At 36.8% G+C, this 24,726-nt stretch overlaps 1 protein-coding gene across 8 annotated transcripts in view; it reads left to right on the top strand.

Annotated features, from left to right (window-relative positions):
• BBOX1 (gamma-butyrobetaine hydroxylase 1) overlaps positions 1 to 15,939 on the top strand; it is a 480,949-nt gene extending 465,010 nt beyond the window's left edge. For all 8 annotated transcript variants that reach the window (XM_058446281.1, XM_058446283.1, XM_058446282.1 and 5 more), the window contains 4 exons: positions 3,339 to 3,444; positions 7,630 to 7,826; positions 13,755 to 13,921; positions 15,403 to 15,939. In XM_058446281.1, the coding sequence (XP_058302264.1) occupies positions 3,339 to 3,444; positions 7,630 to 7,826; positions 13,755 to 13,921; positions 15,403 to 15,563 (631 nt within the window). In that variant the 3' untranslated portion in view covers positions 15,564 to 15,939. The remainder of the gene's footprint in view (positions 1 to 3,338; positions 3,445 to 7,629; positions 7,827 to 13,754; positions 13,922 to 15,402) is intronic.
• The last annotated feature ends 8,787 nt before the right edge of the window (positions 15,940 to 24,726 follow it).

Genomic DNA, 24,726 nt, shown 5'->3' with positions numbered 1-24,726 from the left:
TGCACCATGAGAACGTACTCAGTGAAGTCCAGACTGTGGGAAACTCTATAGGCCAAATTCCCTAGTTCTTCAACAATTGTAAGGAGCACAATTTGAAGGAAAAACTTGAAGATTAATAGACTTAAAGCATGTAACAATTGTTATTAATGAGCAAGTTTAAACATAGTGTCCTTGGATGAACATTTGGTTGATAAAATTGTAAAGAAAAGCAAGGAAATGATAGCTATAGAAGTCACAGTCTAGTTACTTTGGAGAAGACAGAAGTGTCTGTGACTGTGACAGGCCACACATAGGTGCCTAAAGTTTTATTTATTGACCTGAGCAATAGTTTCAAGAGTGTAATTTAAAAATTGAGTTTCTCAGATAAATACACAAATGGAACAGAATAGGGACCCCAGAAATAATGCCACACACCTACAACCCTCTGATTTTCAACAAAGTGGACAAAAACAAGAAATGGGGAAAGGACTCCTTATTCAATAAATGGTGCTGGGATAACTGGATAGCCATAAGCAGAAGATTGAAGTGGGATACCTTCCTTAAACCACATACAAAATTCAACGCAAGATGAATTAAAGACTTAAAACTATAAAAACTATAAAAACTTTGGAAGATAACCTAGGAAATACCATTCTAGACATAGGACCTGGCAATGATTTCATGATGAATATAACAAAAACAATTGCAACAAAAACAAAAATTGATAAATAGGACCTAATTCAACTAAAGAGCTTCTACACAGCAAAAGAAACTAACAACAAAGTGAACAGACAACATACAGAATGGAATAAAATATTTGCAAAGTATGCATCTGACAAAAGTCTAATATCCAGAATCTATAAGGAACTTGAACAAATTTACAAGCAAAAAAACAAACAACCCCATTAATAAGTGGGCAAAAAACATGAATAGACACTTTTCAAAAGAAGACGTACACACAGCCAACAAGCATATGAAAAAGTGCTTAACACCACTAATCATTAGAGAAATGCAAATCAAAACCACAATGAAATACTATCTCATACTAGTCAGAATGGCTATTATAAAAAGTTAAAAAATAACAGATGCTGGTGAGGTTGTGGAGAAAAGGGAGCACTTATACACTGCTGGTGGGAATGTAAATCAGTCCAGCCATTGTGGAAAGCAGTTTGGCAATTTCTCAAAGACCTTAAAAACATTACCATTTGACCCAGCAATCCCACTATTTAGTGTATACCCAAAGGAATATAAATTGTTCTACTATAAAGAGCATGTATGCACGCATATGTTCATCACAACACTATTCTCAATAGCAAAGACATAGAATCAACTTAAATGTCCATCAGCGATATAATGAATAAAGAAAATATGGCACATATGCACCATGGAATACTATATAGCTATATGAAAGAACAAGATTGTGTCCTTTGTGGCACCATGGATGGAGCCAGAGGCCATTATCCTAAGCAAACTAACACAGGAACAGAAAACCCAATACAGCATGTTTTCACTTATAAGTGAGAGCTAAACATTGAGTACACATGGGCACAAAGAAGGGAACTTTAGACACCTGGGCCTTTGTGAGGGTGGAGGTTGGGAAGAGGGTGAGGATCAAGAAAACCACCTACTGGCTACTATATATATTACCTGAGTGACAAAAATACTCTGTACACAAAACCCCTGTGACATGCAATTTACCTATAAAACAAACTTGCACATGTACCCCTGAACCTAAAAGTAAAAAAAAAAAAAATCAAGTTTCTCCCTAAGAGCAAAAACAAGACAAAAATGCTAGCTTTCTCCATTGAGATTCAACATTGCACCAATATTTCCAGCCAGAGCGATTAGACAATAGAAATAAAGGCATCCAAATGAGAAATAAAAAAGTAAATATATCTCTATTCACAGATGGAATGATCTTACATATAATAAATCCCATAAAATCCACCCAAAAAAAGCTACTAAAGCTAATGAATGAATTTAGCAAGTTGCAGGGTACAAGATCAAAACACAAAAATCGGTTGTCTTTATAAACAGTAGCAACGAACAATCTGAAAAGGAAATCAACAGATCTATTTACAACAGCATCCAGAAGAATAAAATACTTAGGAATAAATTTAATCACAGGGGTAAAAGACTTGTACAATGAATACTATAAAACACTGCTGATGGAAATTAAAGAAAACCTAAAGAAATGGAATGGCATCCTGTATTCGTGGATTGGAAGGCATAAAATTGTTAAGAGGTCAATACTCCCCAAAGCAGTCTACAATCCCTACCAAAATTTCAGTATCATTTTCTTGTTTTAGAAATGGAAAAGCCAGTATCAAATTTACATGAAATTGTGAGGGCCTCCAAGTGGGCAAAACAATATTTAAAAAGAAGACTGAAATTAAAAGACTCACACTTCCTGATTTTGAAACTTAACTACGAATCTACAGTAATCTAAATAGTGTGATATGGGCATAAGGATAGACAAATAGATCAATGGAATAGAATTTTGAGAGTCCAGAAATAAACCCACACATCTATGGCCAATCAATTTTCAACAAGCATGACAATATCATTCAATAGAGAAATAACAATCTCTTTAACAAATTGTTCTGAGGCAACTGAATACCCCCATGCAAAGAATTAAATTGGACCCACAAATTAATTCAAAATGAACAAATTATCTAAATATAAGAGTTAAAGCCATAAAACTCTTAGAAGAAAACAGAGGTAAATCTTCATGGCTTTGGATTGGGCAGTGGATTCTTAGATATAACATTAAAAGCATGAGCTTACTATATAATTCCATTTATGGTAAATATCTAAAATAGGTAAATCCACAGAGACAGAAAGCAAATTAGTGATTGCCAAGGTCTTGGGGAAGGATAGAATGGAAAGAAACTGCTTACTAAAATAAGAGGTTTTGATCTGGATAATATAAACATTTTGAAACTAGATATGTAGAGGTGGTGGTTGCCAACATTGTGAATTTACTAAATGCCACTGAATTATTCACTTTAAAGTGATTCATTTTCTGTTATGCGAACGTCACCTCAATAAATCACTTTTTAAAATGCATTAAGCCAGTAAAAAGATAACCTACAATTCCATATATACTTCTTTATAAACTGTAGGATAGACTGATGTACTCTTTTGTTGAGAGGAGAGGAAAAATGAGGAGATGTTAATTCTGAAATAGTGACTTTAGGCAGAGAAAGGTCAGATTCCTTTTCTCACTCATAGTCATTATGGTAATTATATCAAAAAATGAAAAGTTTCCATTTCTCCCCACATATCAAATTCATTCTAATACATTTCCTCTGGCTTAGTGACAACCTGTTTAAACATGTGTTTCTTGCATTTTACAGACATACTTGGCAAGTGCAAGACAAAATCGATGCAAACAATGTGGCTTACACAACTGGGAAGCTAAGCTTTCACACTGATTATCCAGCCCTCCATCATCCACCTGGGGTAAGGTGAGCTTCAACATATTTTCCACAAAGCAGGCCAATGACCAATATCTTTTCGTATTTTGAGTCTAGAAGATTACATATTTCACCAGGTAGTTTGTCTTATATAAATTTTCTTTCTCCAAACACAATCCAAGCTCACAAAATCTCTGTACCTAAATCCTAAATATCTTCACATTCCTAAAGGAGAGGATAATTTCATTCATTTAAAACAGCAACAACAACAAAAACATTTCTTTGTTCTTCCTAGAAATTACTATTAGCATTTTTTGCTTTGCCAAGACAGATTTTAAGGTAGTAGTAAATCTTGAGGTCTTTTTGCACATATATTTCTAAGAAAGTTAAGACAGAAAATGGAATCAGTAAACAAAATGTAGGGTTTCCCTCAAAGTCACATGGGCAACATTCATATCCGTTAACTACTGCTGCATTAAAACTCATTCTACTATAAAGACACATGCACATGTATGTTTATTGCAGCACTGTTCACAATAGCAAAGATTTGGAACCAATCCAAATGTCCATCAATGATAGACTGGATAAAGAAAACGTGGCACATATATGCTATAGAATACTACACAGCCATAAGAAAGGATGAGTTCATGTCTTTTGCAGGGACATGGATGAAGATGGAAACCATCATTCTCAGCAAACTAACACAGGAACAGAAAATCAAACACCACATGTTCTCGCTCATAAGTGGGAGTTGAACAATGAGAACACATGGACGCAGGGAGGGGAACATCACACACTGGGGCCTGTTGTAGGGGGTTGGGAGGATAGAGGAGGGATAGCATTAGAAGAAATACCTAATGTAGATCACGGGTTGACAGATGCAGCAAACCACCATGGCAAGTGTATATCTATGTAACAAACCTGCACATTCTGCACATGTATCCCAGAACTTAAAGTATAACAACAACAACAACAAAAATAATAACTCCCTAACTTGATGGCTTAAGAAAACAGCCATTTACTTAGCCCTTGCTTTTTCAATTTGGGCTGTATTCAGTTAGGCAGCTCCTGTCTTCAGTCATATACCTGCAATCGGTTGCTAAGTTGGCTTGGGACCGATTGGCTTTCACTGAGATGGCTGGTTTCTGCTCCACTTGGTCTATTGACCACCAGTAGGCTAGCCCAAGTTTAATGCATATGGCAAGTGGAAGAATTTTCAGACAGCTACACAACTTCTCAAGGCCTAGGCTAGTCACCTCTGCAATGTTATATTGGTCTAAGGAAGTAATAAATCTAGCCCACATTCAGGAGGTGAGGAAATAGACTGCTTATGGAGGAAGCTGCAAAAATGCATTATAAACTGTATGACTACAAGGAACATATTAACAGTGGCTATTTTTGGAAACCATCCAACATCCCATCTATCAGATTCCTTGTCAAGGAGGGAAATGCTCAGTGTGAAGCCACAAATCCCCAGGAGAATCTCTGGGTGGACATTCTTTCTCTACATTTTTACAAAAGTTTCATTTTACTAAATGAGCTACATTTTTACCAAATCATTATTTTATTACACCGAAACTAAATGGTTAGGAAACTACCTTTTAAAAGATATGCCATCCCTATTTTTACAGCTAAATTAGACTATGTGAAATAACCACATAGAAATCTGTATCTTCAAAGGCAATGAAAATTTGGGCAATTCTTAAGTTAACAAAGGAAAAATGGGCCAAAATCACAATTAGCCCATTTTTTCATTATCTTCACTGAAAATGTTTTCTCTGTGCCCTTGTTGTTACCCATTCTTCTCGCCAGTATTAGCTACGCTAGTCTAGTATTTAACTTTACATGTTTTAAATTATTTTGTTGATTGTAAAACACCACGTGATTTCTTTGAACTAAGTGGCAGTAAAATGACCCCTGTAGACACATTTTTGGGTAAGGGTTGGGGGCAGGAGACACACAATGTGATTTTACTCTAAATGTGGCTCAGATTTTTCTAAAACCCTAGGGTTAAGAGCCAAATTAATCAGCTCAGCTCATCTTCCAAAGATAGGCGGAGGGAGTTGGATGGAATAAGGCTTAAAGAATGAGACTAGAAAACTAAAAGTTTTGGTTGAATTTTTAAGTTATCTTCTGTCTTTTAAGAATTTAAGTTTTGTTTCTGGGTTAAAATTCAAAGCCTAAGGAAAAGTGACCAAATGACTTCATAAATGTTCCTGAAGTATAATAGAATACTTGACTTTTTCATAGCACATTATACTATTTCAAAGCAGTTTTACTTTCATTATTTTATCTGACTCTTCTTGACATTCCTTTAAGGTAGACAAGACTGATCATGTCTTTTTATGTCAGATGAGAAAACGAAACACGAGATTCAATATTTTTATAGGGTGATATTTGATTAAGGAGGAATTTGGACTTGAACCCAGGCCTCCATCTAGTTTTCTGTCACACCACACTGATCCTGAGCTGGAATTTCTAATTATTATAATTTATGTAGTAAAATAGAATATTTATAGATTTTATCATACTTTACAAACTTCTTAAAGACAAGAATTAACTCTTGGGAAGAAAAAAGTTCTTTGTATTTCAATACTTTGTATCTCAATATTTACACACGCATTGCATGTAATGGAGACATCATAGATATGCTCTAAAGAGGCAAAGAAGTGCAGCAAACCTGTACCTGTCTCCAGCAAATGAAACATTCAAACTACGTGACTTGATAGGAGATTTTAAAATAACAGATGATTCTTAAAATGTCTAGATTCTACTAGAATAATAAAATGTAGGCAAGCTGTTTGTACTGTTGTTCAAACTTCCATTTTGAATTATTCCAGGGGAGTTGTGCCAAGGTTTGAGATTTTCTATAACAAATAGAACAAACCAATATATTTTTCTATACAGATGAAATAATCTGAAAAATGAGTTACCTGTTGAGAGTTCAGTTTGATCGATTTAGATTATGTGGGGCAGAGATAAGTCACCACATCTTTAATGAAACAGAGATGTTGCTTCACTCACTGTCTTTGCAGAAGTCACATGCTGCACAAAGTAACATTCAGAAGGAAAATATTTTTGGTTCTGAATGACTCATATGAAGTAAAATTGGGTTTTATACATGACAGGCATATATTTGCCTTTTAACCTAGCAATAAAAGTATTGTCAGGCTCCATCATTTTTTTCTATTGGAAGATTGTATTAAAAGTGTAACTGTACAAAAGAAAGTATTAAGGGGCCTTGACATATGTAAATAACATTTAAAAAATGATCTTTTTAAAAATTAGCACTTGAAATACTCTGTCAGTTCATGATGGCAAAATCTGAAAGGATTTAAACGAGTTAATGGGTGCAGCACACCAACATGGCACATGGATACATATGTAACAAACCTGCACATTGTGCACATGTACCCTAAAACTTAAAGTATAATAATAATAAAAAACACTGTGATCCTTCAAAAACAAAGTTATGCTATTGTTTTGCTACTCTGACCAGTTCCTTCCTCAAAAAAAAAAAAATCATAATCCTATGTAACACCACTGGCCTAATAGTTTGCAGCTCAGTTCTGACTACATTACTTTCATATTCAAAAGCATTCAGTGAATTCCCTCTATGCACAAGTACAAAAGCCCTTCATCTGATATTTAAGACTCTCCATCATGAGGCCTCAAATTGCCCTTCCAACCTGATTCACTCTTTCTATTTATGGCCCTCTGCTGTAGCCAGACTTTTTATTACCCAGTGAACTGTGCATTTTTGCACATCATTATTTCTGTCACCTGATTTGCTTTCTCGTTCTATTCTGCATGACCCAAATCTCATCCATTCTCCTTTGCCTAACTTACCCACCTCTTTCCCTTGAAATCCTTCCCTGCCTACTCCAACATCAAGTGCTCCATCTCTGCAGCTCTTACAAGCTGTGCTTTTTGTTTGCCAATGAGCATTATCATGCCTGCATCTATGTCTTCAACTGTAACATGTTTGAACTATACAGTATTGATTATAAGCAACTTTTTTCTTCCCAACTCTTTTCTGATGACATTAAAAAGACAAAAAAAAAAAGTTTGTTGGCTTTGGTTCATTCATAGCTTTTTGAATCTTTAACATAGTATCAAAAAATGGTGCATGTATATTATTTTATTTTATTATTTATTTTATTGAAGATTAATTCTAATAATTAAAATGTAATTTAATATTTATTTAATAATGCATATTTTCTTTTTATAGGTTCAGCTTCTTCACTGCATAAAGCAAACAGTCACAGGGGGTGATTCAGAAATTGTAGATGGATTTAATGTGTGCCAAAAACTAAAGAAAAATAATCCTCAGGCATTCCAGATTTTGTCCTCTACCTTTGTGGACTTTACAGACATTGGAGTGGATTACTGTGATTTTTCTGTACAATCAAAACATAAAATTATAGAGTAAGTACTATTTATACATTTCCCACAGCAATAAAGGAATTGACAGCAAAAGATCTATTAATCTAAAGTTTAAACAGCACAAAACTTCAATGAACTTCAGAGCTTTATTTTTATTAACATTTCACCCAATTTTAGAGTGATAGTATTTTCACCATAAAAGTTTTTATTAAATTACATAAAATTTATTCCTAATCAATATTAGAGGAAAAGTAACTAAGATTTCACGTATACTTCATTTTTAGAATATAAGTTCTACATAGCTATAATCGATGCGATTATACTAGTCAGAAGGCTTTTGGCCAGAAGTGAAAGAATATAACTCAAAATAGGTTGATCTGAGAGTTAAACAATGTCATCTGATATTGGTCTCTTTTTTCTTCTTAGCTTTGCCATCCTCTATGTTAGCTTTGTTTTCAAAGATGATCAGCAGAAGCTCCAAGTTTTCATTGTCCTTAGAGCTAGTAATCACACCACAAACAACACTTTTATTTCCCAATAGCTACAATAAAGCTAGATGACTCAATCTCTAATTTCTGTCCAAGTCTATCCCTGAATCAATCATCATGGCCAGTGGGTTAGAGAATTCTGATTGTCCATGCCTGGATCACATGTTCAACTCTGGAGCAGGGTCAGCCTCATCTGAACCACACGGACTGAGAATGAAGCAGGGAGGCTCCCGAAAGAGATACTAAGCCAACAAAGATCATATATTACCTACACAGAACATTTTGTGTTCTCCCTTTCTTTTTATTTAATATTATTTTATCATAATTTTTCCAAGTAACTACAAAGGCCACAAATTCATCCTTTTATTTGCAAATTAACTTACATTTTGTTTCTACAACAGTTTATTTAATTATACCTCGATTAATTTTGGTACAGGGGTATAATTTTAGAATTGAGTTTAAATTTTTCTATTAAGAGAAATAGCCAAATGGTATGAAAATAAACTCATTTAGAAAATAATTAAATCCCCAGTACATTCATTTATTCATTCAACAAATATTTATTGAGGCCAGCCACTTTTCTCGGTACTTGGAATACATCAGTGGACAAAACAAAGATCTCTCCCCTCATAGAGCTTATACTCTAATGGGGAAGGGGAAAATTTAAAGATTTTTAAACAGATGAGCAAATTATAATAAATGTTAAAAATTATTAAGTGCTCAAGAAAACAAGGAAAAGCATAGCAAGATAAGGGGAATCTGTAGGGCTTAGCAAGGACGAAACTTGCATTATTAAACAGTGTGGTGAGGGAAAGCTTTACTGAGATTTGAGGAAACACTTAAAGGAGTGACAGAGTTTTCAGAAGAGAAGCAGTTTCCCAAAACTGCTAGACCAAAAGTTCTAAAAGGGTCCTAAGAACGTGTCTGGGGTGTTCAAGGAACAGCAAGGAGACCAGTGTGACTGGAACAGAGTGAAGGAGGCAAGTATTAGGGGAGGAAGTCAGGTGGGGACAAGTTCCTGGATTCTTGTTAGCAAATTATAACAGTAACATTTACTCTGAGTGAAGTAAGAAGTTGCTGCAAGATCCTGATCAAAGGAAAGACTTTGATATTTATGTAAATTTAGTTATATTTTAAATGGGTCACCCTGACTGCTAGAAAGAGCAAGGATAGTAGCAGGAAGACCAGCTAGGAAGCTACTGCATGACTCCAGGCTAGCAGTGGTGGTGCCTTGAACATGAGTGGCTAGAGTGACAGCAGTGGTGGTGTGGAGAAGGATCAGTTTTTGGTTACACTTTGCATGTATAAACAGATTGTTTTCCTGAAAGATTGGAGGAAGTGTCTGAGAAAAAGATAGACGTCAAGAATGAAATTCTAGTTCAGAATAAACCTGAGACGTTTTCTAAGAATTCACTCATCAAGGTGAAAAGGAAATAACTTGAGACCCTTAGTTATAATGTGACAGTTTTAACTAGTCAAATATTACCTTAAAAATTCATGACAAATCAAAATTTTGTTAAGACACAATATGATTACAGATTCTGCAAGGCTGGTGAACAGAGGCAAGAAACATAGCTATAGATTAGATTAACTGAATGTCCACCATGTGGCTCATGACTTGGCTTTGATATTTTCTGTAGTAAAATTTCAAAATTTGGCCATCTGTGAGGTCTCAGGAATAGCTCCTAGAGAATAAATATCAAGTGGTTAACATTAATTCATTTAAAAGTATATTTTCAACAACAGGAAATGAAACAGAGCGTTCTCAGTTAACAGAGGGCCTCCATCTCCTAAGTGTTTGGGTTAATTTAATTTTCTTTGTGGTTAAATTTTTAAATTTTTATGTCCTAGTACAAAAATGTCTTTTATGCTGCTGACTGAATTAGTTATAATTCAGTACAGAGAAAAATAAATCAATAAAGAAATGAGCAAAAATAATGACGGTGAGACTCAGCTATCCTATCAACTACACATTCAATCACGTAAATTCAAGTCTTTTACTTGCCAGCTGTGTAATCTCTCATGTGATTATTTACCCTTGCTGATCCACAGTATATTTTCCAGTTAAAAAAACTAAAACAAAAAATACTGCCACACATGATTGAAGTAGAAATTGCAGAGTTAATATATGGAAGCCCCTACTATTGTGCCTAGTTTAGAAAATGCAGAATACATTTTAGCTAGTTATAATATGCATGAAGCCCAACACACTTACTGGGGAGAGATTTCTATCTCAGGTCTGAGTTTCTAGAAACCAAAGCAAACAGAGAATATAAGCAGTTATAAGACAAAACACTTTCAAAGTCTGAAATAAATTTTTCCCACAGATCCTCATAAATTATGACATGGTAGACAACACTGTAGTGGTATTCCCACAACAAATACAACAAGTTCCATAAAACATTGTATCTAACAATGAGACATAATGCTGTCACTAATGAGGAGTATTCACAACACAAACTGTAGAAGATCATTTTAAAAGTCCTTTTTTTTTTTTTGTTTTTGTTGGCATCACTGATAAAGTTTTGCTTTTGCTGGTTCACTGCCACTATGTTGTTGGTTTAAGTTTAATTAATTTGTCCTTTCTGTATAGCGAATGTATAGCCAGTTACTCCCATCTTTTGTGGCTTTTTACCTTTCCTCAGCATGCAAACTTACATTAGACCCTGTTGTTCTGTTATAAGGCATCAAATTTCTTGCTAACCTTCAATTTTGCATTTTAGGTTGTTCTTCAAGGTACCAGCTACCCATCTCCTCTAACATTCTTCAATCCTCAGAATAATGTCCCCTCTATATCTTATAACAAAATTTGCTTTCCATTCCCCTATTATTGCTGAGAATGCTAAATAATAAATTTGTGTCTTGTTTTCTCAGATAAACAGTAGGTAAAAGAAAGCAGGGACTGTGTTACACTGTAACACACAAAAAAAGTTGATTACCTTTCTATATAGGTGAACTCTTAAAAATGAAAGCCTAATCTAGTATACCATGAGGCATCCAATTCTGATTTTCATTACATTTATTAATCACAAAGTTCCTTTCACTGATACATGAGGATATACCCAAGGACTCTGGAATAGTTAGCTCATAATTAGCATAACCATTCAAATCAAGGAGCTATGGTAATAGTGGAAGAAAAGTAAAGCAGATCTTCAGGATGACTGAAACAGACGACCCCCCAGAAGTTCCAAAGTCATGACATCCTTTGGCGGATGACACAGAGGATAATGTTATATGTACAGAACACATAACAAGAAAAAAACAGAGGAAAAGTGGGTCAGAAGCAGTAGAGCTAGAATCTTGAAAGTAATATCAAAAGGCAAATGGCCTCAGACACTGTGACAGAGGTCTGAAACCAGCAGCATGAACTCTAAGGGGGCAATTGAAAGGTCGTGTACTCTCTGTACCACTAAATCCTAGAGGTACACAGTCTTTTCTACTGACTTACCTTCTATCTGATTCTTTGTACATAAAGCTGTATCCAAAAGGCTCAGAATTCTTGATTTACGTGAAAGCATGTGGAAGCGGGTGGGGTATTCCATTACCTAGTGAGTCACATTCGTATTGTTTTTTTTTTTTTTTTTGAGACGGAGTCTCGCTCTGTCGCCCAGGCTGGAGTGCAGTGGTGCAATCTCGGCTCACTGCAAGCTCCGCCTCCAGGGTTCACGCCATTCTCCTGCCTCAGCCTCTCCGAGTAGTTAATACATGCAAATCTATGTTTTAAGAGTCTAAGAGCCTTTTTGAAAGCCTGTTCCTTCCTTTTACTTCTTTCCCAGTGTGGGTTCAATAGGTAGTTTTATGGCCTTATCCAATAAGCAAAGAATTGGTGCTAATCACCAACTGTTGAGTTTACCATTACAATTGCCATTTGGCCCAGAGCCACCATGCACAAGGGGCCCTGATAGTCACCATTTGTACTTCACTGTCAATGGTATCTTTCGCCATTTGTTGATAATATTTACTAAATGTAACCCAGACCCCAAACCAGGGTCACCAAACCCAGGTATATGTGATGATGTGTTTGGTCTGACCGACCAAGCCTTGGCCCTGGTCAGTTGTTGGCTCTCATTAGCACTTCCTGCACTTGTCCTTCTAGGACGCTGCTCTTGGGAGTAATCCTAGGCACTTTGCCACCATCCTTGATCACCTTCAGTTTGCATGCATTCATCCTGTTTCTACCTAAAGAAAAGATAAAGTTGATTGACACTTTAAGACTGTCTGAAGGTCCACCTTCCCAATAAGCTACAAAGGAGTTTCCTCTTTTTGCCTCTGTATCTGGGTGATGTTCATGTCTTGCTAATTATAACCACCAAAGCTCAAATCTAAGAAATAATGTTCTTTCCCTATTTATTTATTAATTTATTTTTTTGAGACGTCATACTTCGTTTTCCAGGCTGGAGTGTGGTGGTGCGATCTCAGCTCACTGCAACCTCTGCCACCTAGGTTCAAGCAGGTGACTGCCACCACACCCAAGTAGCTGGGATTACAAGCATGGGCCACCATGCCCAGCTTTTTATTTTTTCTGTATTTTTAATAGAGACAGGGTTTTGCCATGTTGGCCAGGCTGTCCTCGAGCTCCTGACCTCAACTGCCTCGCCCACCTTGGCCCCCGAAGGGAGGCAGGGATTACAGGTGTGGGCCACCGTGCCTGGCCTTCTTTCCTTTTATTAAATGCTGTATTATCTTACATTGGCATGGTCATAATCCATATTGTAAGAAATAGAATAAAGATCACAACATTAAGAGCTCTCAAATTACTAAAAAATACCTTAGTGCCCTCCCAAGGTACTAAAAAATATAGAGAGTGATATGTGCAACAAACATTTATTAACTGTCTGTTATGTCCAGGCTCTATGTTGAATGCTAGGAAAACAACATTAAATGAGATACAGCACTGTCTTCTGGAAGCCTCAATACTAAGATAGGTAGGATGAGTAAATAGATAGAAAGAATGTACCTCAGGCTAGTCCCTCCTTTTCTCATGCTTCAGTTTTCCCACCTGTAAACTAAGGATTGAATTAGAATCATGTATTTCAAACTATTTAAAAAATAGAATTTTCTTCCCATCATACCCCCCAAATAAAACCATCATACTTAGAACCTTAATAAATGAAACACATAGAACAATTGACCTATAAATTTGTAACATGAAAGGATTTTAATACCTGTTTCAAATAACAAAGAATGAATGACTTTAACTAAGCATAACAAAATTTTTAACTTGAATCTCTCAGTAATACTTATTTTAATTTAAGTTGAATTCTCCTGGTACTGAGGTAGTTAAGATTTAGAAAAAAATGTAAATGAATGAATGAAAAAAAAAAGAATACATTGTACCACAGGTAGCCTTAATATCTTCTGTACATGTATTTGGATTTTTTAATATGGTGTTTCAAAAATATATTTGAAGAGGAATTGACCCTTTTCAACGTAAATAGATATTTCATGAATTATGTATTAACTTTTTCTCTTAATAAAACAGGTTAGATGATAAAGGCCAAGTGGTTCGCATCAACTTCAATAACGCAACTAGGGACACAATATTTGATGTGCCTGTTGAAAGAGTTCAGCCTTTTTATGCTGCTCTGAAGGAGTTTGTTGATCTCATGAACAGCAAAGAATCTAAGTTTACCTTCAAGATGAATCCAGGTCAGTGAATACATTTTCTCAAACAACCAAAAGCATGGATTTTTTTCAACCTTAATCACCTGGAATTATATCCAGAGCAGTTTTTCTCAGGTATGGCACATAGAACACCAACAACAGAATCTTGGTGAGCAACTGACTTGCTTACGTAGTGGACTTGTGGCCCTCATTGAGGCTTACGCTTAATTATCCTATCCTGATAAACAAATAAAAAATCCTGATGATTCTTACTCTAACACACACAAGTAATGCTCACTCATTAGGCTTTACTAGTGGAGACAGTACTACCTGAAATAAAGTAGTACCTAAAGTATTCCAGTTACTTGAAATAAAAAAAGCAGAAAGCATTATATTTTTTCTGGACCATCTCTACTCAGTAAAGTGCCATCAAACCTGAGGCTTATGGCATCTACAATAAAAGGTGTAATTTCTCTCTGCTGTTGATTTGGCCAGAGGGAAGATTCTTTTCCTTTGTATATATTTTTAATTGATCTTTGGTATAATAAGTTAATAGGAATCTCCATAAATCCACCGCCATGCAGTCACAGCACGTTAATTTTAAAAATGGCAACATGTAAAATGAAAACATTATGGGGGAAAAATACAAAAAATACAAGTTAGAATCCAAGCTTCGACTATTTAATGGCAGTGTAGTTTTGGGTAAATTCCTCAATTTTTTAAAGCTTCGGTTTCTTCATGTGTGAAAAGATGAGAGAATACTTTCTTTTCAGGATTCTTATGAGGCTTAGAAATAATGTGACACAAAATACTAGGCACAGAGAAGACAAACTAAGAATGTCACTATCCTTTTTATTTTCTGAAGCTGTTAAACTGAGAAGAAACATTTCTTTTTTTCTTTTTTCTTTTTTTTTTTTTTTTTTTTGAGACGGAGTCTCTCTCTGTCACCCAGGCTGGAATACAGTGGCGTGATCTCGCCTCACTTGCAAGCTCCGCCTCCCGGGTTCACGCCATTCTCCTGCCTCAGCCTCCTGAGTATCTGGGACTACAGGCACCTGCCACCACGCCCGGCTAATTTTTTGTATTTTTAGTAGAGACAGTGTTTCACCATGTTAGCCAGGATGGTCTCGATCTCCTGATCTCGTAATCTGCCCGCCTCAGCCTCCCAAAGTGCCAGGATTACAGGTGTGAGCCACCACACCCGGCAGAAGAAACATTTCGAATTAGGTATCAATCAGTCAAAACGATACAGATGTTTTACACAGAGATAATATTTTAAATAAGAATGATTAAAGCACCTTCAGGAGACTACCAAGCTAGGTAGTTTAATTGTCATAAGGTCTAAAGCAGTTTGCATCCAGTGGCCTGATTTGTGTGGAAAAGTAAATGTGCAGTTTCATGTAAAGAAATAAGCGATGGTTCTTGATGTGAACCAAGTAGTAGCTATGTTTTGCATGTTACATTTTCTAGCTCTGTACGTCATCTAAACACACAATTACTCATATTGAAAGAAATCTTTTCTTTAGGTGATGTGATTACTTTTGATAACTGGCGCTTACTTCATGGCCGACGTAGCTATGAAGCAGGAACTGAGATATCCCGCCATCTAGAAGGAGCTTATGCTGACTGGGATGTGGCCATGTCAAGGCTTCGTATCTTAAGGCAGAGGGTCGAGAATGGAAACTGAAGTCTCCTGCAGATAATTTTAATAAGATTCCAATGACTGTATTTTGTGAGATATGGCACATTATTCACAGACCATGATCTTTGTCATTTACATATAATTTCCTTAACAATGAACATGTAACTTCTCTCACAAGAGTACTCTTTACTTTGTAATCATATACAATGTCAACTTTGTAGATGTGTCACCACTCTTTTGCAAATAAAGCATCCTTTCTGCTCTGTTGCATGCCTGCTCTAATTTCTTTTGCCCATATATGAGTATCTCCAGAATGTCTACAAATAGTTTTTGTAGCAAATGAAACATTTCTTCAAATAAGCCTTTCGTTTCAAATAAAACTTGTCTCAAAACATGCTTCTACCCTGTTGCCTATAGGATCTCATTTTCCAAAACTGCACATGACTGTCTTTAGCATGCTTGGAAAAGGTTTTATATTTCCAAAGATCTGTTTTATGCACTTTTATTATAGAATTCTATTATCCAAATTTCCAGGCCTTGCCAATATAGTGATTCCAACATTTTCTTTTACTACCTAAATTATGACATCTAAACAAAGCATGATTAATAAAGAGAAAATCTAGTCTCACTATTTTTTTTTATTTTTTTTATTTTTTTAGACAGAGTTTCACTCTTGTTGCCCAGGCTGGAGTGCAATGGCGCGATCTCAGCTCACTGCAACCTCCACCTCCCGGGTTGAAGCAATTCTCCTGCCTAAGCCTCCCGAGTAGCTGGGATTACAGGTGCCTGCCACCACACCCAGCTAATTTTTTGTGTTTTTAGTAGAGACAGGATTTCACCATGTTGGCCAGGCTGATCTCAAACTCTTGACCTCAGGTGATCCATTGGCCTCAACCTCCCAAAGTGCTGGGCTTACAGGCGTGAGCCACTGCGCTCAGCCTAGTCTAATTTTATCTTGTCCCAAATAAATACTCCCAACCACTGTCAGCATTGCTTCCATGTGTCTATGAATCAGATCTCCTCATTTCTTGTTTTTGACTAACAACTGGAAAAGGTAAAACCAACAGACAGGTACTACTTATGAATAACACGATGTCTGCAAATCTCGGGACAGCTTTCCCTGTTGGTCCCAGCTTCCTCTATACTCACTGCCTTGCCCTAGTGATGGAACACAGGTGTCACTGCCAGCATTGGAAGTCCTACTCTTATTGAATCCAGTCTTTATCTACCCCTGCCAAGAAGGCTTAGCATTACCATTTGCTGAAATCCTGGTAGTTCATAGATTTTTGGACCTAATCAAGCTTCCTGTTCAAAAAGTGTTAATTATTGCCACCACTGCAGAGCTCTCTACCTGTTGCCTCAAGACCAAGTAGAAAACATTACTTCCATTGTTGTTTTGACTTTTGCTGCACATCCACTTCAATTTCCACAAAGTGTGCCCATGGCACAGGGAGTCTAGATGAAGACCACCTTTAGCCTATGTGGGCACACCACTCGGACACTTTGAATTCTGGTATGAAGTCCACATCTCCAGCCAAGACTCCTCCTTCCCTTATAACACTGCCCCCTTCTGGGGTCCTCATTGTCCTTTTCTATCATTTGGTCTTGATTTGGGCTACTATAGTATATCACACGTTTGATTCCTTTGAACTACAAAGGGAATGAGTTGGGTTCTCAATCCCATACCTCCTAAAATGCTCCTAGAATAAAAACAAGTAAATTCAAGATGCATGGCCTGATTCTAAAATGCAACATTAGATACCTAAAAACAATTTGCTGGAGTGACCCTAGATTTATCCATTCATAGCATCTAAACCCAAGGCACTTGCCCAGCTAAAGTGACTTCTTATACTTTTACTTATTTAACAGATATTTATCACATATCTGATATATATCAGGCACTCTGCTAAAATAAGAATACCAAAGGACTTGAAATTTACCTTCTTAGAGTCTGGTAGGGGAGCAGATAAGGATATAGATTATAATGTGCTATGTTAACAGAATGACCCTCAGGAAAGCAACCAAACCAGACTGGGAATGCTAAGAAAAGCTTCAGTCTGAGTCGAATTATAAAGGTTCATAGTAGTTTTCCAGGCAAAGATGGTGAAATAAAACTCCAAGTTAAAGGGCAGAAGAGGCACAGAGAATTGAGAGTGGCAACATGGCTTGTGTTGACTTACAAGTGAAAGAAATAGATTACGATGTAATGTGAATTCTGGGGTTGTATGCCTAGGTTCAAACCACGTGTCTTTGGACAAATAACTGTTACTGTTCCCCTTAAGCCTCATTATTTCTATCTATAAATGAAACTAATAACAGTTCTTATCCCATTACATTTTTATGAGGATTAAATGAAAGTTCACGTAAAGCAGTGTTTTCTCAAATTTCTCGGATGATAAGTCACACCCATGGTGCTTTTTTAAAAAAATACATTTTCCCAGATCATTCCCTGAGGATTATGATTCAATGGGTCTGGGATGAGGACCAGGAATTATATTTTTAGCAAGGATCCCAGGTGATATGCCTCATCAGTGAAGTCTGGAAAATACTGATATAAAACATTTAGCATAGTTCCAGGATTGGGGTCAGTACTCAATAGACATTAACTATAAATTAGTTATAAAACCAGAATTTGCAGAGGAAGAGGGGGATTTAGGATGAGAAGGGGTATATGAAGCTGGAAATAGAAACAATGATCAAGTCATGAAATGTCTAAATGCATGTTGCATTAAGGAGTTAGTATTTCATCTTGAAAGCAATTAGGAGCCTTTTAAAGGTTTTTAAGCAGCAAAGTGCCTTGATTAGATATTCATTTCTTAAGGATTCATCTAGCTTCATGGTGAAGGGAATCGTAAATAGGCAAGAAAAAAGGCCAGAAATCTATTTATGAGGCTACTACAGGAAGCCAGATGCAAAATTAAGGAGCACTGAATTAGAACACTGGAAGAGGGAATCGAAAGATACATAGAAGGCAAAATCTAGAGGACTTGACCCACTGCATGTAAAGAATGAGGGAGAGTCTAGCTTGTCTTATCAGTTTATAGTTAGGAGAAATGGGTTGTGCACAGGGAAAAGAAGCCACAATAGTAGGATCAAGCTTGTTCAGCAATAAAATCAATTTTGAACAAACTGAGATTGAGTTGCCACCGAGCTATTCCATCTGACAGTTGGATATATGTGCACATAGACTACAGAACAGAAATCTGAATTAGAGGTCTATACTTGGAAAGTATATAGATGGTAGTTGAAATCATCATTTGTTTTCCTGGAGACATTTAGTGATGTGACCAAAGTCACATCCCTAATGTTTGGATGATAAGCTAATGATATTGGCCTCGCTTATAGAATCAGTTACACTCAGAATCAGAGAAGGCTTATATTCAAAATCAGATAAATCTCTTACATATTATATTTTGTCTCTAAAAAACAGCATTCCAAGCCACTACCCCGTGGCCTGGCTGTTTCCTTCTCTATTGCAAATATTATTTCTGTCCTGGAAAGGAGAGACAGAAGGTTTGGATGCAGTTAAACAATTTCTAAAGTGTTATATAGGACATGACATATTATGGGCTACAGCAGCTGGTGCTAACTGAAGATGATTAGGTTTCCTGGATATAATTGTCTAAAGATTTGACTTCTCCCCAACCTCATAATAGACCTGATGTAAGCTGGATTAGAATTTACCCTTATTTGGCAGTATGGATTCTTACTCTCTGTTCCATTTCTCTGATTTGACTTGGAGAATGTTAGCTACTTGGCTAGTTCATCAAAATGACTCCACAGGTCACCAGAATTACGTGTCACAAAGTATTTTCATTGGTGTCTACTTCTCTCCCCAGTCAACCATTAAAGGGCAGGCAAACGAGTATTGGTATAAAGAATTTAAACAAAAAAAGAAATTCTATAGAAAAACAGAGTGATGCTGAGGGTAATTTCTCTTCAGGAATTTAAACTGTGAAACAAGGGGTATTTTATAAACAAAAATATTCCTTTATGTTAAATAACATTTTGAGGAAGGATGTGAACCAAAATTTCTTGCAATGAAAATGTAATTTGGTTGGACTTTATGGTTTGGAGCATACCTCTGAGTCTCTGCACATTTTTTCCAGCTGTCTGGAATACCCTGCTCTACAACCCTTTATGCCTGGAAAACTCCCCTTCTTCCTTCAAAGTTCAGCCTAAGATTGGTCATCAAGATGATAAAGCAGGAGGTTTCCCACTCATATCTCTCCACAGCAACTATAATTTGGCAGCCATCAACAGAAAAAAAGTGCCTTTGTAGAAGCTTTGGGAAACACGTAGGAGGTTTGAAATCCAGTGAAGCTCAAGACCAAAGAGGGCTGTTTTGAAAAGGCAAGTCTACACCCAGGTGTAGGGCTCACTGACCATGGTACCAGCTAAAGACCCCAAAACAGCCCCCAACTTCCTATGGACTTAGATACACACCTGTTTAGCATTGGTCTTGCCAGCAGTACTATCTGCCAAGAGACCCAGGAGAAGTCACACCCCCACTCCATGCCTTAGATAACAGGCCTGCTGACCACAGTCAGCTGAGGACACTGAAGCAGCCTGTGACCCAGCTCCAGTCTTGTGACCCACCAGGATCCACACCCCTGGAGGTAGACTTTCCCACCTCAATCCCATAGCAGATCTTGAAACAACCCTGCAACTTGACTCCAGCCCCTGTCAGTTGCAGACCAAGAATGGTCCTCCTCTGCAGTGACCTGCCAAAAGACATACCCATTCATGTCCCAAGAAGCAGGTCTGCCAACTTCAGTCAGACTACATATCCTGAAGTAGCCCTAGAAAATGGCTCCCGTGAGCCCAGCAGGTGGCATACATATCCGTACACCTGGAGGCAGACATACAGGCTACACTCTCAGATATAGACTCTGAAGCAGTACTATAACTTGATTCCAAGCCACCCTGCCAAAGAACCCACCCAGAAACTTACCTAGTAACCTGGTAAGAGCCATCCAAGGGGCCTGGCAAGAGCCACAACTGTCTGTAAACCAGATAGCATGCCAGCTGTCCGTGAACCTAACTGCTACAGACCCTGAAGTAGGTCCTGTCCCAGCTGCAATCTTACTGACCCAGGTCATGGAGGCAGTCCAGTCTACCCAGGGACCAGACAGGATCCATATCTGACCAACCTCTGGTAATAGGCCAACCAATCACTGAACCCACGATAGACCAATCAGCAGCCATGTAAACTGACCCCAATCCTACACAACTGTGATCCTAGAGGCAATCTCATCAGGGCAAGGACCCAACAGGAAAAGGTCTTTACCTGCCAAACCCAGTCTGTAAAAATTGGAAAAGGCATTTACTCCTTCAAATGCGCAGACACCAATGCAAGGCTAGATGAACCACAGTAATGGAGGCAAATATGTCATCACTAAAGGAAATTAAAGTTTTAGTACTCAACCCCAGAGAAATGAAGATCTATCAATTTTCTGATAAATAACACAATGTAATCATCTAAAAGAAGCTTGACAAGATGCAAGAAGACAGGATAGACAACTAAACAAAATCAGGAATAAAATACATGAACAAAATTAGATGTCTAATAAAGAAATGGAAACCATAAAAAAAGACCTAAAAAGAAAACCTGAACTAAAGAACACAATGACAGAGTTGCAAAAGCAATAGATAGCTTCAGCAGCTAACTCAATAGTGCCAAAGAATCAGGATACTTGAAGACGAGTCACTTGAAATTAGCCAATGAGAGGAACAACAACAACAGAAAAAAAGAATGAAAAAGAAGGAAGGGAGCATATGGGACCTACAGGACAGCAACAAGCAAACAAACATATGCATTGTGGGAGTCCAAGAAGGAGAAGAATAAGAGCAGTAGAAAGCTTATTTAAATAAATAATATCTGAAAACTTCCCAAATCTTGGTAGGAATATGGCTATCCATAATCATGAGGCTCAAGCAACATTAGCTCAAAGAGGATTACACCAATATACATTATAATCAAATTGTCAAAAATCAAAGACAAAGAGAGAATCTTGAAACCAGCAAGAGAATAGCAACTGCAGCCTACAAGGGAACTTCCATAAAGCTATCAGCAGACTCCTAGCAGAAATCTTACAGGCCAGGAGAGAGTGGGATGATATATTCAAAGTGTTGGGGCTGGCAGGGGGTGTGGGGGAGATATCAATCATGAATACTATATCCAGCAAAGCTCTCCTTCAGAAATGAAGAAGAGATAAAGTGAATAGAGGCAAACATGACATTCCCAGACAAACAAAAGCTGAGAAAATTCATCACCACTAGACCAGACTACGAAACATGCTAAAGGGAGATCTTCAAGGTGAAATGAAAGGACACTAAGTAATGACATGAAAACGTAAGAAAGTATAAAATTAACTGGTAAAGGCAAATATATGGTCAAAATTGGAATATTTGAATACTATAATAGTGGTGCATAAGTCATTTTTAAACCCCGTATAAAAGTTAAAAGATAAAAGTATTAAAAATGCTTACAGCTATAATAATTTATTAATAGATGCAGAATATTTTTTAAAAAGCATATCAATAACATAAAATGTGAGGGGTAAAGTAAAAGTGTAGAATTTTAATATGTAATTGAAGTTGTTATCAGTTTAAAATAGACTGTTATACCTGTAAGATACTTTATGCAAGCCTCATGGTACCCACAAAGAAAACCTCTAGAATCAAACCATATGCCTATAGATAATCATCACATCACAAAGGAAGACAGAAAAAGAGGAAAAAATAACTAGAAACAGAAAACAATTTTTTAAATGGCAGTCATTTTTTACCTATCAATAATTACTTTAAGTGTAAATTGGTTAAATACTCCAAAGTATATAGAGTTACTGAATCGATTAAATAATAAGACCCAACTATACATTACCTAGAAGAGACTCAATTTACCTTCAAGGACATATACGGGCTTTAAGTGAAGAGATGAAAATAACATTACATGCAAATGGTAACCAAATGAGAACAAGGTTGGCTATACTTAGACAAGATGAAAAAAGTTAAACTGTTTCCTTGTGTAAATGACATGATCTTATACAATGAAAACCCTAATGGCATCACATAAAAATTGTTACAACTAATAAATAAATTTAGTAAATTTGCAGGATACAAAATCAGCATACAAAAAAATTGGTCACATTTCTGTACACTAATAATGAACTATCTGAAAAATAAATTAAGAAGATAGTCCTATTTACAACAGCACTAAAGATAATAAAACACTTAAGAATGAATTTAACCAAAGTGGTAAGAGATCTGTATACTGAAAACTATAAGACATTGATGAAAGAAATAAACATTGAAGAAGACACAAACACTAAAAACAATCCCAAAATTCATAGGTAGCAACAAAAGGCCCTAATAGCCAAAGCAATCTTGAATAAGAAAAACAAAGCTGGAAATATCACACTTCCTGATTTCACACTCTATTACAAAATTATGTAATCAAAACAGTATGGTACTGGCATAAAAACAGACACATTGATGAGCAGAACATAACACAAAGTCCAGAAATAAACCCAGACACATATGGTCAACAAATCTTTGACAAGGACCCCAAGAACACACATGGGGAAAGGAGAGTCTCTTCAATAAATGGCGAGTCAGATATGGCAGAAATGTTGGAACTATTAGACCAGAAACTTTTTTATGATTAATGTGCCCTTATAATAGAAAAAATGTAGACAGCATGCAGGCACAGATGGATAATGTAAAGAGAGAGATGGAAATTGATAGAATCAAAAAGAAATACTGGAGATAAAAACAACTATAACAGAAATGTATAACAGCTTTGATGGGTTCATTAGTAAACTGGAAATGACTGAGGAAAAAACATCTCTGAGTTGGAGGACATAACAATAGAAACTTCCCAAACTGAAAAATAAAGAGAAAAAAATTATTAAAAAAAAAAACAGAACAGAATATCCCGGAACTGTGGGACAACTACAAAAGGCATAATGTGTAACTGTTGTGGGAAGTCAGGGACCCTGAACGGAGGGACCGGCTGAAGCCGCAGCAGAAGAACATAAATTGTGAAGATTTCATGGACATTTATTAGTTCCCCAAATTAATACTTTTATAATTTCTTATGCCTGTCTTTACTGCAATCTCTGAACATAAATTGTGAAGATTTCATGGATGTTTATCACTTCCCCAATCAATACTCTTATAATTTCCTATGCCTGTCTTTAATCTCTGAATCCCATCATCTTCATAAGCTGAGGATGTATGTTGCCTCAGGACCCTGTGATGATTGCATTATCTGTACAAATTGTTTGTAAAACATGTGTGTTTGAATGATATGAAATCTGGGCATCCTGAAAAAGAACAGGATAACAGCGATTTTCAGGGAACAAGGGAGATAACCATAAAGTCTGACTGCCTGTGGGGCCGGGCAGAAGAGAGTCATATTTCTCTTCTTGCAGAAAGCAAATAGGAGAAATATCGCTGAATTCTTTTCCCAGCAAGGAATAACCCTGGGGAAGAAATGCATTCCCAGGGGTAGGTCTACGGATGGCTGCTCTGGGAGTGTCTGTCTTATGTGGTTGAAGATAAGGGGTGAAATATGCCCTGGTCTCCTGCAGTGCCCTCAGGCTTGTCAGGATTGGGAAATTTCAGCCTGGTGAATTCTAGTCAGACCGGTTGTCTGCTCTCGAACCCTGTTTCCTGTTAAGATGTTTATCGAGACAATATGTGACAAGCGGGACATGGAACCTCATCAGTAATTCTAATCTCACCCTCTGCCTTGTGTTCTTTTATTGCCCTCTGAAGCATGTGATCCCTGTGACCTACTCCCTATTCGTACACCCCTCCCCTTTTGAAACCCCTAATAAAAACTTGCTGGTTTTGCAGCTCAGGTGGACATCATGGAACCTGCCAATATATGATGTCACCCCCGGAGGCCCCGCTGTAAAATTTCTCCCTTTGTACTCTCTCTTTATTTCTCAGAGCAGTCGACACTTAGGGAAAATAGAAAAGAACCTATGTTGAAATATTGGGGGCTGGTTCCCCTGATATCTAACAGGAATATGAGGAGGAGAAAGACGGAAAGGAACAGAAGCAGTATTTGAAGGAATAATAACTAATTTCCCCAAATTAATATCAGATGCTAAACCAGAAACCCAAGAAGTTCAGAAAACAACAAGCCAGATAAATCCCAATAGCAACAAAAACTACATCTAGGCATATTATATTC

Source organism: Hylobates moloch, unplaced genomic scaffold (genome assembly GCF_009828535.3).
Source record: "Hylobates moloch isolate HMO894 unplaced genomic scaffold, HMol_V3 SCAFFOLD_11, whole genome shotgun sequence".
NCBI classification, from domain to species: domain Eukaryota; kingdom Metazoa; phylum Chordata; class Mammalia; order Primates; family Hylobatidae; genus Hylobates; species Hylobates moloch.
Note: the sequence above shows the minus strand (reverse complement) of the source record. Positions and strands in the feature narration are given on the sequence as shown.